The sequence below is a fragment of the Gopherus flavomarginatus genome, chromosome 4 (genome assembly GCF_025201925.1).
Source record: "Gopherus flavomarginatus isolate rGopFla2 chromosome 4, rGopFla2.mat.asm, whole genome shotgun sequence".
Classification (NCBI taxonomy): Eukaryota; Metazoa; Chordata; order Testudines; family Testudinidae; genus Gopherus; species Gopherus flavomarginatus.
In genome coordinates this window covers 88,751,017-88,771,423 of record NC_066620.1, presented here as the reverse complement: position 1 = coordinate 88,771,423, position 20,407 = coordinate 88,751,017, and the positions used below count along the sequence as shown (strand labels likewise).

Sequence of the window (20,407 nt, the reverse complement as noted above, 5' to 3'; positions counted from 1 at the left end):
GGATTAGAGGTAATAATGACTGTCAGCTGAGAAGTTCTAATCCAGGCTGAGTCATTAAATTGCTGTGTGACCTCAGGAAAGCCACTTGCCCTCACTATGTCTTGGTTAATTCTGATGGATGAAATTGGGTTTAATTAAAAAAATAAGAAGTCCTGACTGCAAGCCAGATGGTTCATCTGAGCTGACTTTTGCTGGGTACACAAAAGAATACTGTACTTTATTTCAGCGAAATATATTTCTATTGTCTTTTGTAGCATTTAGTGAAGGTATTCTTAGGAATTTGAAATGCCCTTTTGTTCTCAAGCATACAATATGGACACCATTCTGGATAGTAAGATGCATCAGAGGGAAGAATGTGTCTTGTAAACAAGATACCCTCCTCCAGAACCAAAGCCAGTATGAGGACTTGTCTACGTGGTGTTTAGTCTGCACCAGAGAGTTTTATATTTTAGTTTGCACTAGTGTGTCATGTATTAACTGGCCCATATGGCCCTTTCTGGCTCAAACTGGAAGTTCACTGGTGTGCATTTAATGCAGTCCTGTTTCAAACAGTTCTATATTAACGTGTACTGGGAACTTTTAGTGTGTGCCAGCAGAGTCTACGTGGGTCAGTTAGTGCAGGACACGCGAACAGAGGCTAATATTTACACTTCTTCTGTAGACTAAAGCATTATGTAGATAAGACTAAGTTTTTCAATATTCTGCCTGTAGGGCTAATCAAGCTGGCAGTCTGTAACAGATCTAGTCATTGCTGCTAGAAAAATCCGTTGCAGAGTTTCACTTGTTAACTGCCAAATATACTGTGTGGCTGGAGCAGATAAAGATATATGGGGAGCACCCTGAATGCACCACAAGGAGGAGGAATCATTGCCAAATGGTTCCTGACAATCAAAATATCATTTTACTTAACAGAAATGCAAGTACAAAGCTATGTGTAGAAAAGCATAATGCAATCTGCAGTCACAGGTGGTTTCAGCATTTTCATGATAAACTTCAGATCCTTTCCTCCTCGTAGAGTGGAGGGAAGGGACCGCTGTTTCGGTTTTACAACCTTGAATATCCTTCCCTTTTTTTCCCACTTACCTTTTTCTTCCCCTTATACAAAAGCTCCCAGTAGAGCTGGTGCAAATATTTAAACCCTCATGGAAATTTTCAGGGAAAATGAAAGATTTTTTTTGAGGTTTTCATGGAAATTTTGTGTGGGAAATTTTGAGTTTTCAGCAGTTTTGGCTGAAAACGACCAGATTTTTGCCAAAAATGGGAGTTGCAGCTTGTTTTTTGTCCCCATTCTCCCCTGTGGGCCAGGATTGCCAGCTGGACTACAGCTCCCATGATGCATCAGAGTCTCCCTTTTTTGGTGAGAGGAAGCTGTGCAACGTGGAGTCCCTGTTGTGGTGCGTTATGGGAGAGCAATGCCCATTTTTAGCCAAAGTCTTTTGAGGAAAAAAGGAAAATTTCTGCAGAAAGCAGACACTTTTCGTGAAAAACGTTGTTTTACTGTAAAAGCAGCAAAGAGTCCTGTGGCACCTTATAGACTAACAGACGTATTGGAGCATGAGCTTTCGTGGGTAAATAGCCACTTCGTCGGATGCATGACGAATGCATCCGACGAAGTGGCTATTCACCCACGAAAGCTCATGCTCCAATACGTCTGTTAGTCTATAAGGTGCCACAGGACTCTTTGCTGCTTTTACGGATCCAGACTAACACGGCTACCCCTCTGATAGTTGTTCTACTGAAACACCAGCCCTACCCCATGTCACTCTTACTCTTTGACTGGACTCTTAAGAAACCATCAGTGCCGCTCCTTTGAGTTAAATGTTGGCCTGTCCAGTGCACTGGCCCAGAGGCATAAAGGAGAGCACGCACCCTTGTGCCAGCTGTCTGCATCGGCAGCAACGTGGGAGGAGAAGTGGGCTTTGCAAAGTGGCTACTGAGCCTCTTTTGCTCAGGTGGTTGGGTTGGGGGTATAGTGACACTTCCATTCCCACCCTGCACTAGCCAGCATGGAGGAACTTCTACATTGGATATAGATTTGGTGAAGCTTGGTCCCTCCTGGGAGCAGTGGGATAACCAGGAAGGAGGTTGTGGCTCTCTGAGCCACAGAACTGTCTACACACAAACTTATGCTGGGTTTAAATTAGCAGGTTTAGTTAAACCATTGACCCTTGTGAGTGAACACACTTATATCATCTTAAACTTGTTTGTATTGGTTTCTTTTGCTCCACAAATAAATAGATACAAACCATATTTAAATCACTTTAAGGGTGTCTACATTCACAGCATATTGATTCAATTGACTTGGCTAAAAATCACACAGTATGCTGCCCTTTATCTACCCCTTACTTAGGACTTGGTGGTGATGGGGGACTTCAACTACCCAAACATCTGTTGCAAAAATAACACAGCAGGGCACAGATTATCCAATAAATTCCTGGAATGTATTGGAGACAATTTTTTATTTCAGAAGGTGGAGTAACCACTAGAGGAGAAGTTAGATTTTATTTTGACAAATAGGGAGGAACTGGTTGAGAATTTGAAAGTGGAAGGCATCTTGGGTGAAAGTGATCACGAAATGATAGAGTTCGTGATTCTAAGGATAGTAGAAGGGAAAACAGCACAATAAAGAAAATGGCTTTCAAGAAGGTAGACATTAGCAAACTCTGGGAGTTGGTAGGTAAGATCCCTTGGGAAGCAAGTCTTAGGGGAAAAAGAGTTCGAGAGTTGGCAGTTTTTCAAAGAGACTTTATTAAAGGCACAAGAGTAAATTATCCCACTGTATAGGAAAGATAGGAAGTATGTCAAGAGACCACCCTGACTTAACCAGGAGATTTTCAATGACCTGAAACTCAAAAAAGAATCCTACAAAAAATGGAAACTAGGTCAAACAAAGGATAACTATAAACAAATAATACAAGTATGTAGGGACAAAATTAGAAAAGCCAATTAACAAAATGAGGTTGAACTAGCTAAAGACATAAAGGGTAATAAGAAAACATTCTACAAATACATTAGAAGCAAGAGGACAGAGTAGGCCTCTACTGAACAAGGGGAGGAAACAATAATGAAAAATGGCAGAAGTGCTACATGATTTTTTTTGTTTGTTTGTTTCAGTTTTTATTAAAAAGTTTAGTAGCAGTTGGATGTCTAACATAGTGAATGCCAGTGAAAATGAAGGTACGATCAGAGGCTAAAATAGGGAAGGAACAAATTAAAAATTACTTAAACAAGTTAGATGTTTTAAGTCAACAGGGCCTGATAAAATATATCATAGAATACTCAAGGAACTGACTGAAGAGATATTTGAGCCTTTAGAAATTATCTTCAAAAAGTCATGGAAGACAGGAGATATTCCAGAGGACTGGAAAAAGGCAAATACCATGCCAATCTATAAAAGGGGGAATAAGGACAACCTAGGGAATTACAGACCAGTCAACTTAACTTCAGTACCAGGAAAGATAATAGAGCAAATAATCAAGCAATCAGTTTGCAGACGACTAGAAGGTAATAAGGTGATAAGTAGCAGTCAGCATGGATTTGTCAAGAACAAATCATGTCAAAGCAACCTAATAGCTTTCCTTGACAGAATAACAAACCTTGTGGATAGGAGGGAAGTGTACATGTGGTATATCTTGACTTTAGTAAGACTTTTCATACTGTCTCCCTTGACCTTCTCATAAACAAACTTGGGAAATGCAACCTAGATGGAGCTACTATAAGGTGGGTACATAAAGGGTTGGAAAACCATTCCCAGAGAATAGTTATCAGTGGTTCACAGTCAAGCTGGAAAGACATTTCAAGTGAGGTCTTACAGAGATCAGTTCTGGATCTAGTTCTGCTCAATATCTTCATCAATGGCTTAGATAAAGGCAAAAGGGTACATTTATAAAGTTTGCGGACTATACCAGGCTGGGAGGGGTTGCAAATGATCTGGATAAACTGGAGAAATGATCTGAAGTAAATAGGATGAACACAAAATAAAGACAAATGCGAAGTACTCCACTTAGGAAGGACTAATCAGTTGCACACACACAAAATGGGAAATGACTGCCTAGGAAGGAGTATTGCGGAAAGGGATCTGGGGGTCATAGTGGATCTCAAGCAAAATATGAGTGAACAGTGTAACACTGTTGCAGAAAAAGCAAACATCATTCTGGGCTATATTAACGGGAGTGTTATAAGCAAGATACAAAAAGTAATTCTTCCCCTCTACTCTCCACTGATTAGGCCTCAACTGGAGTATAGTTTCCAGTTCTGGATGCCATATTTCAGGAAAGAGGTGGACAAATTGGGGAAAGTCCAGAGAAGAAAAACAAAAATGATTGGGTCATGTTTTCTAGACCTTTATGAGAGAAGACTGAAAAAAATGGGCTTGTTTAGTCTGGAGAAGAGAAGACTGAGGGAGGGGACGTGATAATGGCTTTCAAGTACATAAAAGGTTATTACAAGGAGGAGGGAGAAAAAATGTTCTCTTTAACTTCTGAGGACAGGACAAGAAGCAATGGGCTTAAATTGCAGCAAGGGCAGTTTAGGTTAGATATTAGGAAAAACTTCCTAATTGTCAGTGGTTATGCACTGGAATAAATTGCCTAGGAAGGTTATGGAATCTCTGTCATTGTAAATTTTTAAGAGCAGGTTAGACAAACACCTGTCAGAGATGAGCTAGATAATACTTAGTCCTGCCATGAGTGCAGGGGACTGGGTAGACGTCTTGAGGTCCCTTCCAGTCCTATGATTCCATGAAAAAGCCACAATTTAGTCCTCTACATTTTTTCCTAATCAATCGTGTTTTTAATAACCTTACTATTTTGCCAGCATTACACTGGAGGGGTCATTTTTGAATAGCATAGAAAACTGAATTCTCTTCCACTAAAAAAACAAACAAAATAAGCGTGTCTTCTAAATGTTTCTTATTTTTGCTTGAATCATATACGTGGAGGGATAAGCTCAGATAGAAAAATATTTTAAAATATTAGTTCTTTACTAGTATTGTTCTTAATATCTTAAATTATTAAAACTGAAAATTTAAAAACTGTGTATTACTTTATTTTATTACTCCATGCAGTTTGCTTTTGTTTGCCTCCTACTAGGGCCCTGATCCTGCAGTTACTTCCATGAAGACACGTAGATCTGCAAGCATGGATCTTTTGGGGCCACGTTTTGGACAATGCAAGTAAACTGGTCAGTTTCTCTTCTATTTGTAGTCTGTTTTACTTTCAGCTTCTCCTGGGCTAACACAATCCTACAAATTCTGGGTGGCAAATACTTGAGAGAAATAATAAATCCAAAGAGGAAACTATTTGCATAGATAAGGTCATGGGAGTATTGATAATAAAGGTAAAACCTGAAAATGAAATTGAATAGAAGCTGACTTTAAAGAAAAAGTGAAACTGACCAAACTATTTTTATTGTCCACTGTGAGAAAAATAGAAAAAATAAAACAAGCAGAATTAATAGCAAAAATTTAAATTAAATGTTTTAAATGCTCTTAATTTTAATAACCTCAAACATTCTGAATAACATAGCCCCAAATCCTGCAAAGACTTGTTCATGTGCTTCATTTTGCATGAGTAGTCCCATTTACTTCAGTAGGACTATATATGTGCAGTAAGTGAAAAATGGCACCTAAGAGATTTGAATCCTGGGAGTCCTTTTATAAAATAGACGAAAAGAAAAAATGCCATGTGATCAGTATATAGGAGCTGTCACAATTTCTGGCTAATCAAGTCTATAATAAAAATATGAATTTATAAAATGCCTTCTTTGCATCCCATAGACAATCATGCAGCTTTCATTCTACTATATTTCTAGTGTCAGGTAGCCTTTTTCAAAAAGTTCTGACTTGCTGTACTTTAGGTAGCGCTTAAAGACTGGATGACTTTTCAGATCAAAAAACCTTGTGAGTATCCTTTTAAATATTAACATAGAAAGATTTGTGCTAAGATATGGAGGAATGAAGATTTTCTCATGGGGTATTTCTAAGATGGAGTTTTATATTACCTGCATCTTTTGAGCACTCTCAAAAGAGGAGTCAACCCTTCAAAATGCAGGAGAATCTCTCTCTGCCTCCTATATTACTTGTTGTTCCCAATTGTTTACATGTAAAAAGAGTAATTGATTACAGTGATTTGAGAGTACTAGTAAAGGTGAAAAATTAGGTGACCTTCTGTTCCAGCAGTTGTCAAACTGTGATGCCTGGAGTCATTAGAGAGGGTGGAAAGCTGGGAAAGCTGGACCCAGATTCTCAAAGGTATTTAGGCACCTAACATCCATTGGAATTAGACACCTTAATACCTTTGAGGATTTGGGCTTTTAGTTCTTTTTCTCCTCCTTGTTGCTAGTTATTAAATTTTATTAAAATTAGATTTTTTTAAAATATTAAATATTTTCCTGCTTTCCTTTATTGTGCAAGCGATTGTAGCTGCTCCAGGGATGTTATATGTTTGGGTGGATCCTCCTATTTCATTATTTGCAATCCTAAATTGGAGGGGTTCTGCTCTGGAAGACAATTTTTCTATTACTATGTGGTCCATACTATGAAAAAGTTTTGAGAACCTCACCCTGCTTGGATAAGTACAAGATTTTTTTGGAGAGCATAAATCATTCTTATTTATGTTTTTGTTTTGTTTTGACAACAGAAGTTCACTGAGCATCATGTAGCTCTTGTTGTCTTCCATGTGTCAGCTGTAATTGAATCTTTGGTTCTACCATAACTGTCATGGCAAATTAACTGAATTAAACAATCCACTGTCTCATTGGATTTAGTTCTATATTGTCACTAGAAGTGGTGTTATTGCATTCTATCCTGCTATCTTAATTTAAACAACTGGGAACTGCAGCCACGACTCATTTATAGATTGAATTAACTGGAAAGCAAGTTCCATGGTACATACAAGTACACTTTAGAAATAGGAAAGAAGGGTACAAATACTAGTTAAGAATTGACAGGTGTCAACAGGTTATGGGGGGGAATTGGAATAAGACACGTTAGCTAGCTTTAGTGGTGCCAAGAATGCCTGTAAACAAGGATGATGACTGAAAAGTGCTTGTTTTTTTATATTATGCGGGATATTGCTCTGCAGAATTTCACAAGTTCTCTGCATAGATTTCATTTTCTGGTGATCTTCAATATAAGAAAGGTTGTAATTTCAGTTCAGTTACAAAATCCATTTTTTTCCTTCTAGCTTTTAGATTAAGTTTACACTTTTAGATTTTCGATATTAATTTTTCTATACATCCTAAAAAAAATTGGTTTGGCCACTTTAAACTAAGGGCCTAGTGTATCACTGTATTATTTGATATTTACACAAATGTCACTGCACTGATTTCAGTGGAGTTCTGCTGGTGTAAAATTGGAGTACCACAATGGTAAGTCAAGGTCTGAGTATTTAATTAAATTGCTTCAATAAAAATGAAAATCCAAGGGAAATATAATCCAATGTAAAACACAACTGAAATAATAGTAGGAAGGTGTTTATAGTGACATAAGCCTGGCAATTCAGAGAGTAGGCTGAAACACCTTCTTTAACCTATTCCATTGTGCCTATGGACTTCAAAACATATTGTATGATTTTTAATGTCATCTACTAATTGACAAACCCTGCAATAATTAGCCCTCTTGTTTGGGATTAGAAAAGAAGAGCATTACAGCCTTCACTCCCATTTTTTAGTTTTAGTTTTATTTGGTTAAGGTCTTTAATATTTCATTTTCGTAGTTTGAAGGAAAACTATTGTAAAATTTGGTGACTTGTATTAACTTTTTTTTCCCCATAAAGCTGATGAAGCATTGTCTTTTTATCCGTAATGAATAAAAAATAATCTTTGGTTATTTTTTAAAGTATGGTTTTCACAGACTGATCTTCTTTCACTGCTGCAAATATGGAATATACTGTATTAAGAGATGGCATTTGGGTGCCTGTGTTCTACTCCCTGGCTGGTGCTAATGTAGAAATCTCCTATGTTAGACCAAAACATACACTTACAAAGTTGTGAATCTTCAAAGTGACATTCTCTGATTTTTATTTTTAACAGTGTCGAGGGTTGATTGGAAGAGACACTAATGAAGTGGCACAGCTTAGCTTTGTTCATGACAAGCAACAGAACTTGTGTAGAGGCACGAGCTCCGTTATAATCCAGGTTTATGGAGCAATACAGGTAAAGAATCTTAGTAATAATGCAGAGATACTCAGTGCACTGAAGCAGTCGTAAAATATGTTAAAAAAGAAACAGTCCATTCTAAGTCTAAGTATGTTAATAATTTCTGAAAGATAGCCTGATCCTAAAAACCTCTGCATGTGACACTCCCATCAATTTCATCAGCAGTTCCCCAGGTGATGGGCTTGTGGGAATGAACCCATGAGCAGTTTATTTATATTTTATTGGTCAGTGTATGTTTGTTTTACAGGAGCTAAAACCTTTTCAAGGAAATGAAAACACCAGAGCTGTCCACACAATTATATTAAAACGTGTTATACCTCTGTTAAAAGATACTGGCTGCAAACAGGCCGTAAAGCTGTGGATTTCTCTCAAGGACACTTGCAGATGTCAGCTTTTTTAGAGGAACATGAGTCTCTGAGTTGATGCCTAAAACCTGTATAAAAGGAGTGCATCTGAACTGTCTTTAAAGGAGAAATAACAGAAAAGAGGAATGTGGTGTTTAATAAATGAAGTGTGCTAATCTCATTAGAATGACCCTTCATAGAAAATCTTATAATACTATTTTAAATTTTAGGTTAGATAGAATGGCAGAGCTGATTGGGATGCAACACATTTGGACTGTGATGGCTTTCTATCAACAAGGAGATAAATGTGTTACAAGAGGCAAAAGCTCTCCGGATACAATTCTAAATTACCTGTATTCCTAGAACTGTCACTGAAAAACACTGGTTTTCGTACCCTGTTGTGTTCTGTAGCTTTTTGGAGGTAAAGCTGCAGCAGACTTTTTTTTTAACTTTCAGTACAATTTATTTTCTTACTGTTAAAAATTAGTCACATAATTAATTCACAGTGAAAGGCTGACTATGTAGTACTAGTATTATTAAAGTGCCACAGAGTAATGCTCAGCACTTTGTCATCTTCAAAGGGCCTTAGAAAGTGTTAACCATCACAACACCGCTGTGAGGTAAATCATTATTAATCCCATTTTACAGATTGGGTAAGTGCCTTGTCCAAGAGCTTAGAAGGAGATTTCGTGGCCCTTAGCTCCTACAGTCAGACCACACTTCTCTCTTGCATTTCATTTATTTTTACTTATTTCAATTTTTAACTCTAAGATGCTTTGGGTGCTCTTATACCTATTGAATATTCACATAATATACATTGTATTAATGTATTCTAATAATAAAAACCATCGTATCCCACACTATAAAGGAACCAGATTTTTGTAAAATGCATCTTCTTTCATATCAGAAGAAGTGGTAAATTCTAGAAAAGTTTGAGGATGAGCTAGTAGCTACTGAACAAAGTATATAAAATGTGCAAAGTAAGAATAAAGTATTTGTATTTAAAATTACTTGTATATGTGATTCATAAGCATGTACATCACGCACTGTTAAAGTGTCTTGGTTTTAGTTAAAATAAAAAAACAGCAAAGAGTCCTGTGGCACCACTCAGAAAGCTCATGCTCCAAGACGTCTGTTAGTCTATAAGGTGCCACAGGACTCTTTGCTGCTTTTTCAGATCCAGACTAACAGGGCTACCCCTCTGAAAATAAAAAAAGGATACTTTGTGCCACATTTAGGGTCTGATGCAGTGATGGTCTGAGCACTTGCTATGAAATTTTCTAAGTCAGTTGGAAATTAGATGACTCAGCATCTTGCAAGATCGGTCCTTAAATAAACCAATTCATTATGTGAAATATAAACGTTCTTCTTGGCTGTGATACCTGACAATAATTATTTGCATTATGGATATTTTATCAGTTCTCCGACTGCTATTTTTACATCTCTTAAGATGCTGTTTTCTGCTTATTGCATAGAGACTTAAGCAAGACCTGAAGAATCTCCATTCGTTTGCTCTTGAGCTTTCAAGAGACTTTCAACATCAATGCAAGAATTCTCTTTACCAAGTTTTGACTGCTGTCCAAAGGATCCAGCTGCAGAATGAAGCTATGCACAGTAAGGCTCCCCGCATTTTTGTTTCATTGTAACATTGATATTACATTTCTTTCATGTGTTTTGTTTGGTTCTGACACAGGTGTCACTTAAATTTTGGTTTGTTTTTTTTTCATTTAGGTTTCTAGATCGTTGGCTTTCCTTAAGCAGGTACTACCAAAAATATGTATGTAATCAAATATTTTCACAGGGCAGCATGCTTGACAATAGTTTGGATTGATTTTTTTGTGCTGATTGCAGCTTCTACTAGACTGTCGAGTTGGCCCAGTTCTAACATTTTAATGTCAAAATTTCAGTCTTGTTATCTTGATTATTTTGGAATAGTAAAATAAAAAATGTGTTACCTTAGCTGAAACTTTGTACTTTTGACTGCACCAGGGAAAATCTCAGGAGAATACAACCTTCTCAGAATAATGTCAGAAAATAGGGCAAACTGGGTTTTTAATTTTTTTCCTATGTTTTAGGGGGAAAATATACTTCTTCATTAAAAAACAGACACACACAAAGTACTGTGTAAAATTACACTATAAAGATTGTTTTCAAAACTCAGTGCTGATGTTTGACTTCAGTGGGACACCACACAGGCATATGAGTCTGTGCTAGCAAATCTGATGGCAGGATTGGGGGCCAGAGTTTTTAAAATGTAACCTTCAAAATCTGATTTAATTTATCCAAAGTGCAGGAATAAAAAGTAAAAACTGAAGTTTGTGGGCCGCTCAGCAACTCGCAGTATTATCCCCAGGTATTGCAATACATGAGAAACAATTGTCCATTTTTATGCTGCAAAAATCCGTTATGTCTGGGGTTTATGTGACTCCAGGAGGATTATTCATGTAATGGTAGCAATCAGAATGCACAGTGGCATGTGTGTGCTGGATCAGTCCCAATGAACTTTTGCTTATTAGTCAGACAGATGGATTAAACAAAGACTATGCACTCTGCTTGGGTTTAGAATGCTCCACTGCCGAGATGAAGAAAACAATTAAACAGACCAACTTTGATACGGTAGTGGAGAGCAAAGTAGAAAATTGAACCAAGATTAAGCTGAATGCTCCAATTTATCAGCCTCTGTGGGGCAATTATCCCATAAACAAATTCAGTGTTGTAAACTAGTTTTTAAAGTATTCTTTATAGGTCCCACAAAGTCCTCTGCCCTGTTCTAGTCTTGCTGTTGACATCCCTTAAAACACATCAGTCTGTGATGTCGCAGCTAAGGGAAACGTCAACACATATCAAAATAGTATGTTGGTGCCTGGGTTAAGTCTCTGTGTTCTTAACCTATATTTTTCAGCTCATTATTGTAATTTATTAATTATAATATTATGTACCTGGAACTATAAAATATTCATGTTCTGAATTAGGCCACAGTCTTGCATTGTAATCTGTTTGGGTGCAGCCACTGATTTCGGTGGAGCTGTGTGTGAGTGCAGCAGTTCCACTCATGTGGATCACAATGCAGGATTGGGACCTTATGTAACAGTGACATTTACAAGGATGTCAAGAAGTGGTGAGCTATTAACTCATGGGAAATATTTCCAAGTGTAACACTTACATAAATGTTAATAATGGTAAATAGTAAAGATATCCAGCAAGGCCCAGCATTAGCACAAAAAATATTCTTGTAGGATAAATTTGGGTTTGAAGGACTCAAAAGACTGACCAAATGCACACAAATTCGAAAGTATTTTTTAAAAATAAATGCAATTGGAAAAGGTAGGAGGAACTTTTCTGCTGTAAATTTGTTTGACCCAAACTAAATGGAACTTAGCATGATACAAAAGGTATGTGGTCGGATACCCTTATCCCTCTTAACTAAACGAGGTAGAGGTGGGAAAGAGTATGAACGAAATAGTAAACTACATTGTCAGTATCATAAACTTAAACAAACAGGCCAGGTTCACAGGTCATAATGGAATGGATTCTACCTGGAGATTTGTCCATTTGGTAAAGCAAAATAAAATTGGTGGGCCAGTTACACAGTCTTTACTATCATAGAGATATATTTAGAATTACTGTCATGAGATGTACACTTTATCCCTTACTAATAGTAATCCCAAATATATATACCAGGGAAATCAGGGAAATCATATATTACCTGTTTAGCCTCATAAAATAGAGGCTCAAGCTGAAATGCTTGATAGGTAGATACCCATAGAAGAAATGTTAAAAAGCATTCCAAGTATGTGAATTGCCAGAGTCTGGGGGGGTACAGAGTGAACTCAGTTGTAAAATAACTGAGTAGCCCCTTATTAGATGTATTTAATCTCAATCTGAAAACTAGACACTGCCATCTTTGCTATGTGAAGTGTGAATAATAGTAATTCCCAAACCAAGAACAGACCCATTATTCTGTCCTTATTACCATAGTTGCCTGGTTAACGTAGATGTTATCATTTTAGCAAAAATATTGTCAGACTGCCTGACAGGGGTCCTCCTGAGACTCATATATCAATCAAGCTATTTTTGTGATGGGTGGCAAATTTCTGAAAATTTAAGAAGACTTCTTAACTTAATCCATTATATAGATACTGTCTGAAAAAGGCCATATCAGTTTCTTGGACCCAGAATAGTCTTCAAAAGATTGAAGAACTAGTATTGTCAGTGCTTAGCTAGTTAGCAGTTACTAGGGTTGCTAGGTGTCTGGTTTTCGGCTGGAATGCCCTGTCAAAAAGGGACTCTGGTGGCTCTGGTCAGCACCGCTGATCGGGCCGTTAAAAGTCCGGTCATCGGTGCTGCAGGTATAAGGCAGGCTGGTACCTATCTATCCTGATACCATGCTGTGCCCTGGAAGCGGCCAGCAGGTCCGGCTCCTAGGCGGGGGTCCATGGGGCTCCACGTGCTGCCCCTGCCTCGAGCACCAGCTCTGCACTCCCATTGGCTGGGAACTGTGGCCAATGGGAGCTGGGGGAGGGGGCAGTGGTGTCTGTGGGCAAGAGTAGCGCACGGAGTCTCCTGGCCCCTTCCTCCCGCCGCCTAGGAGCCGGACCTGCTGGCCACTTCCAGGGCATAGCACAGTGCCAGGACAAGTAGGGACTGACCGGGAGCTGACTGAGGTAAGCCCATGCCCCTACCCCAGCCCTGAGCCCTCCTCCCAAATCTGGATCCCCCTTCTTTTCCTCAGTCCCACCCCAGAGCCTGCACCCCTAGTTAGAGCTTGCACCCCCTCCCGCACCCCAACCCCCTCCCCCAGCCCAGTGAAAGTGAGTGAGGGTGGGGAAGAGCGAGCCACTGAAGGAGGGGCAATGTAGTGGGTGGGGCCTCAGAGAAGGGGCAGGGCTTGGGTGTTCGCTTTTATGTGATTAGAAAGTTAGCAACTAGAAGTTACGAAGGAGCGAATTCTAAACCCTGTACCTGACCAAATGAATAACTGGGGGAAGAATTATTCCACCACCCCAGTAAGCTATAGATAGGTTTTATGAATTAGCCTCCATGTCTCCTTACACAGGCTTCTCCTTCCTGTGGTGGGGAAGATGGAAGGCGATGTGGAGCAGCTCATCCCCTAGCCTGCCCAAGTCCTGCCCCCTATGTGCTGTCACTCCGGGCCTTTTTCCCCAAGATCTGAGCTCTGCACCAAGCAGGAGATGTGCATTCTCTGCATGGTCCCCTGGAATCCTGCGTTTGCCTACTTTTGCATAGCTCAGCCTCACCAGCTCTGCTGCCTGGGATGTCCCCTGCACTTGGGGAAGAGAAGGGGCTGGATCTGGGCCCAAATGAATGTTCTTCCCGGACTTTTCTGTGCCTTCAAAATGTTCCTTCTGACATTAAGAACAAAACAAAAAAACCTGCTACTTTAAAAGCTTGTATCAATTCACCCTCAGTTTCTTGTGGGGAGACTAAAAAGCAAACCAAACTAAAGCTCTGCATATTATAAAAATGCATTATCCTAAAGAGCAGTATTACAGACAAATAGAGTATCTGACAACCTGTAGATTGCATCTAGTTAAGACTAAAACAGTGTGCAACAAAACCAGTTACTCAGGCTGGTGCTAATCATTTAGAAAAGATAACTGATGTTTGCCTTCTTATACAACCTCTCTTGCAAGATAACTGCAACAACATTGAAAAGGCTAGTGATGTGTAGCATACTGTATTATGGCTCTCTAACCTAGGGGAACCATTTCCATTGGGTTTGATTGGCCTCATTTTTAAAATTTGGAACCAGTATGGGAAGAAAAGGTGAAAAGTTATGACATTAACACAATGTTTGCAAACTATCACTCGTGTTCATTCTGCTTGTAGAGGATACCCTTTTCCCCACCCTGTGTCTGTCTTGTCTACTTAGAAAGTAACCTTCCAGGGGCAGAGGCAGTGTCTTAGTCTATGTTAGTACAGTTCCTAGCACAATGGATGTCAGAATGAGTTCCTGGGCACTACCATAATATGAATAAGAAATAACTTCTAGAGCGGCTCACAGGGGAAACAAGCAGGATTTCCAGGAGAACACAAATGATAATGGTAACAAATGGCCAGGTACATAAACAAATAGTTCCACACAAGGAAGGTTTAGAAGTAGTTGCCTGTTAGAAAATGGGCTTTGTGGCACTTTCATTAAAAGGGTCCATCTCTACTGCATATAAAGCCTCACAAAACATGAGCGGCATAATGGTTTGTTCCTTTTATGGAAGTGAGCGTTGGAAAAACATGTATGAAAACACCAGCTGTCAGGTGCAAGGATTTGAGGTAGAGGGTTGTTCAGTGCTTGGATAAACAAAGCTTGTTGTAGACCTTTATTTGTTTTCTGCAGATCCCAAGGAATCATCTGTCTTCGAAAAACCATTGTGACAAACTAGTGACCATTGTGACAAGCTAACGATTGATTACTGTTTTCACAGCTACTTTCACAACAAAAAGGACTAGCATTTTTTTTTAAACTAAAGCACAAATTAAGTGGAGCAGAGCTTGTAATGTTCACCAGACCTCTTGCAGAAGCTCACCTCACAAAGATCACCTCCAATAACTAAAACCATTTGCTTTCCAGCTTGCTAAAAAAATAGTCCTAAATGCTACTTCTTAAAGAGGATTAGTATAAAACAAACGAGATTTTTACATCATGCTTTAGCTATGAGGGGCTTCACTTGGAAAATCTTATGTGAGGGAGCTGTGCCAAGTGGTCAAGTTCAGGCCTATAATGGATAATGTCTTGCAGCCTAGCAGTGGTCACTCTTATAATTCCATAAAACAATTCCTTCTCTGTTGGTTTCTCCAAGAAAATACAAGAATTGAGTGTTGCTATGTATATTTTTTTAAAAAAAATATTACTGTCTTATGTGGCCAAAGAGAGAAGTTTCTGTTTAGGCTTCCAGGGTAAAACTGAAACATTTAACCCCCTTATTGTTGAGGTTTAACCCAACATTAACCCACAAATGATTGCTCAAACTAAGTTTACTGGATTTACTGAATGCAAGAAAGGGACCATTCTTCATGCAGCTCCTGGGTCTTGCCTTGCCCCTCCAGCTGACAGTTTTGTGTACCCCTGGAAATTTGCGTACTGGAGAATACCTCAAGGCTGACGGGTGAGGCGTACAGATTAGGAATGGCAAAAATAATATTTGGGGAAATTCCAATATAAGACAAATGTTGTTTAAAGTTTTCAGATTTTTAGCTCCTAGCCAGGAGTATAAGTTACATGCTTGTCATGTTGAGATCTTAAAATTCAATATTAACTTCTTTATGAAAAGGTGAATACTGCCTGGTGGCCTTATTGCTAGTCCAATTCTAGAGCCACATTGTGGAGTACTGTACTTCTGTGTCACTGGACACCTTGCTAATGTTGGGGACTTGGATTTCTTGCTGGGGTTCCTGAGAGGTTGCTTTCTCTGACAGTTTACAGGTTTTTCTCATCTGCCACATGGACCTTTCAGTGTGAATGTAATGAGGTTGAAACAAAATCATCTGTGAGGTTGGAGAGCTTTTACTCTGCTCTATCCATCCCTCTTCAGTTTGTGTGAGGAGGACTTTCATGGGATTTCAAAAGATTAAGCTTTCTATAAAATCCTAGAAATGAAGTGTACTCTGGCATCTTAGGGGGAACATTTTCAGCTCTGTTTACAAGGGCTTAGCAGCACACTGAATGAGTTGCATGTCTAATTCTCTTCTTACCGTATTGAAAATTTATGCTGAGCTGAACAAGCAGAGGCATGAAGTAATGACTCTTCTGCCTTCATTATATGTATAGACTCCATTTTCCAGGACAGTCGGACTTCTGTTCCATCACATGTGAAGTATTTTCTCAAAATACTTCATATCATTGCATCTTGCAAAAGTTTTGTACTCTCCTATCTACTCGCCACTCCATGGGTATCCAAGAGCAAGTTAAAGTCTGTCTGTTCATGCTAGAGCACTCCTCCATTTCCACCTTAACTCCTTAAGAAGCCACCCACCGTTGCAGCTGCCTCAGCACTTTTCCTCTGCATAGGAGCGGAGTACATGCCACTATTGATGCCTAATGAGTCTGCAGAAGAGGTGGTAAGCATGGTATAGATCACCACCTCTTTGCTCAGTGTAAGAAAAAGCCCATCACGACTACATCATGTCTGATGTCTACCAGCTTAAACAGCCGGAGTCCCAAGATGGCCTCTGTACATTGATCTCTCACATAGTGACAAATAGCACTGGCCTAACTGGACTGGCAGATCTGGATGATCTTTGAATGCCTTGTACGTCTAATAATTTAACATTTTCAAAGTTATGTATTTGTGTCCATAGTAACTGTGCTCCTAGTTCACTTAGGTGCTATTGAAAATCCTACCTGTATATCCCAAGAGTTTGGGTTTTTAAAATGGCTTTCTTCTTCCAGCATTCCGGACAAAAGCATTTGATCTCGAGCAGTCTTTACATGAAGTTAATGAGAGATACCAGCAAGAAAAACAAAAGAGAAAAATACTTCACAACAGTTTAGTTGTGAGTATCAGGGGCGGCAGGTTACATGGGCTCAAGGTGCTCAAGCACCAGGAATATTCAAGGCTGAGGGCTGTGCTCCACCAATATTTGGAGCTGGCCCTGCCCTGCCTGGAGCTGGCCCTGACCCCGCCTTGGAGCTTCCCTGCCTGAAAGAAAACAGCCAGTGCCTCTCTCCCTTGTTTGTGCTGCTTTTGCCTAAGGCTATAGAGATCAGCGGCAGGCAGCCTCTTGGAGCACCAGGGGAGGGGAGGAGGCACACACATGCTTGGGAGCTCTGTACCCCGGCACCCATGGGCAACAGCAGGGGAGGTCACAAGTGATGGCAACCCCCCACCCTGGTACCCACCATAGGGGAAGCGAGTGGGCTTTCTGTACCTGAGAGAGTCCCTGCATGTGCAGTGACTGTGGTGCAGAGTGAGTGTGCTGCGGGGCGGGGGAGAAGGGGAGAGAGGAGGGGTCCCTCCCCTGGAGCTTGCTGCTGCCAGTAAGTGGGGTGGGGGGGAGTCCTCTCTGACCCTAGCCCTGGGACAGCCTGTCTGCATCCCAAGTTCCTTATCCCCAATCCTGCCCTACCCCAGAGCCTGCGCCCCCAGCACCCCAACCCCAAGCACTCTCCTGCACTGTGAACCCCTCATCCCCAGCCCCACCCCAGAGCCCTCACTTGAGGGGAAAAACATGCAACTTAAATTTGATGGTCAGTTTGGAGTATCGTCATGTTTAGCACAATACTTGATTATTTTACACCCTTTAAAGTATACAGGTGTTACAAAGAGGGAATGTTCTTAATGTTTTCTCTGAGTACTGTGTGGGTGCCTCAGTTTCCCCTATGCATTTCTCAAGGATCTAGATGGTGGGATAAGGGTGTGTGATTGTTGTAGAGCCCTAGAGTGCCAGTGTGATGCCGTCTGCACAGAGAATGGCCGAAACCCTGTCTCCGGGCAACTGATGGCCTGGGCCGCTCTCCTGCAAGTTGCCAACTGAAGGTGTTAGAGAACAAAGAGATCAGGTGGCCTCCTAATGCCTGGAAAAGAGACAAAGGCCAGAGGAGAGTGTGTCAGTGCCTGTGTGGACTTCTGGGAAGCGCATGGTGCGGAAGGGGATGCTGGGATGCTTTGGAACTACTCCATACAAAGCCAGTCAGGACTGGGGGAGCCTCCTCTCTCTGAGCATACTGTCTCCAGGGCAAGAAGCTTACACCTCCTGGGTCTGACCTCGGAGCATTCAGCATGCCCTTCCACACTGTGCGCTTTCCACAGCGTGTGCCCAGGCAGGTCCTGGGGCAACCAGAGGTCCCTGCGCCCCAACTCTGCAGTCAGACGTGACTCTCAGCCAGCAGGTAAAACAGAAGGCTTATTAGATAACAGGATCACAGACTAAAACAGAGCTTGTAGGCAGGGCCATCCTTAGCCATAGGCAGAACAGGCAGCCGCCTAGGGCACCACTAGGTCTGGGGGCACCGCTCTGCTGGGAATATGGACCGACGGGAAGCAGTGGAGTGCTGGGTCCTAGAAAGAGCCGAATGCAGCACAGTCTGAGGGAGGGGCTTGGCTGCTGGGAAGTCTCTGGGAAGGAGCGGGGGAAGGAACTCATCTGTGAGTGTGACTCTTTCCCCTGGCGTCAGGGCTGGGTTGGGTGAGGTGCTGGGGAGGGGAGGGAGGGGAGGCTGGCTGCCTACCTGCTGAGGAATGACAGTGAAAGTAACTCACTTCCTCGCAGGCAGCCAGGATTGGAATGGTCACACACGGCTGGGCTGGGGATAGCCAGATAGCATGTGTGAAAAATCAGGACAGGGTTGGGGTAGGGTGAGCAGATGTCCCACTTTTATAGGGACAGTCCCAATTTTTGGGTCTTTTTCTTATATAGGCTCCTATTAACCCCCACCTCCGATCCTGATTTTTCACACTTGCTGTCTGGTCACCCTAGGTGGGGGTAATTGGTGCCTATATAAGACAAAGCCCCAAATATCGGGGCTGGCCCTATAAAATCAGGACAGCCTTATCTGGTCACCCTAGCTGGGGAGCGCGTCTCTTCCCAGGGCTGGCAGCGATCCATCTCATCCAGGGGGAGCTGCACAGGGCAGGATGAGCTGCTGTGGCTCCATGGGTGCCTTGTCCCTGAGATCACATGCTGTGCTAACTTCACCATGGTCCGTTGGGCTGGTGGTGGTGCCCATTGGCGTGTGATTGGACCTTAGGGTTTGCTGCTGCTGTTGCCACTCTGCACCCCAAGAGGTGGATTTTGGGGTCCTGCATTTTTCCACCTATCTCCTCCTCTACTGCAGCTGTTGGACCAGCAGGCTGGGGGGTGAGCCAAGCATGAAAGCAGTACTCTGATGCCATTCTGATTGTCATTGAGCAAATTTGTTTGCCAAAAATGCTTGCTAACAATCCTGAATTCAAAGTAAATTAAGTTGTTGACAGTTATTTGTGACAAGTTTGGTATGGGGAAGGGAGTGGGCCAGTTTTCATCAGAGAAACAAAAAATGTTGACTGACTTTCCTATAGCCCTGTTACTGCTAAATAGAGCCCTCCAACAACTATAATATGCTCATCTCCTTACTAGTGTATAGCGCGGGGGTCGGCAACCTACAGCACATGTGCCAAAGGTGGCACGCGAGCTGATTTTTGATGGCATGCAGCGGTGGGCTGAGCAGCTCAGCCTGCCGCTGTTCTGGGGTTCTGGATGCTGCTCCATTGCCACCTGGGGTCCTGGCTGCCAGCCCCACTCAGCACCTGCTGCTGGCCTGGACACCCCCAAGGAACCCCAGACTGGCAGCAGGCTGAGCAGGCAGATGGCTGAGACCCCGGCTGAGCCACTCATCCCGCTGTCGGCCTGGGGTTCCATTCACTCAGCTGGAAGTGGGCTGAGCAGGACTAAATTCAACAAAATAGGAAAACAAGATCAACTAATGACAAAGTGCAAGAACCTAGAGCAGTGGTCCCCAACCTTTTTCGTCTGGCAGGCGACAGACGAAGGACCGTGGTGGCGGACGAGCATCCGCTGAAATGCTGCCGAAATTCAGCGGCATTTTGGCAGCGACGCCTCTGGATGACGCTGCTTGTTGGCGGCAAGTGGTGTCATCCAGAGGTGTCAGGAGATGCTCATCCTCCAGCCAGTATGCGGGTGCACTGAGAGGCCCATAGCGCCCGCGGGAAGCACGTTGGGGACCCTGACCTAGAGAGCCTCCTGAAGCACGGTGATCATTTTGATTTAAATGGACTTGAACTGTATGAAGAATTGAGTTGTTGCCACATGCAAAATCGATGATGGACATTGTACAGTTTATTCATACCAGCAAACTTGTTGACATATATCCTAATGTGTACATTGCCACTCATATTCTACTGACAATTCCTGTAACAGTAGCATCAAGAGAACAGAGTTTCTCAAAACTA

General features: G+C 41.5%; 1 protein-coding gene across 7 annotated transcripts in view; it reads left to right on the top strand.

Moving 5' to 3' along the window:
* KIF25 (kinesin family member 25) overlaps window positions 1-20,407 on the top strand; it is a 90,485-nt gene that overhangs the window by 12,294 nt on the left and 57,784 nt on the right. For all 7 annotated transcript variants that reach the window (XM_050949091.1, XM_050949090.1, XM_050949089.1 and 4 more), the window contains 3 exons: window positions 8,032-8,154; window positions 9,977-10,115; window positions 16,909-17,012. In XM_050949091.1, the coding sequence (XP_050805048.1) occupies window positions 8,032-8,154; window positions 9,977-10,115; window positions 16,909-17,012 (366 nt within the window). The remainder of the gene's footprint in view (window positions 1-8,031; window positions 8,155-9,976; window positions 10,116-16,908; window positions 17,013-20,407) is intronic.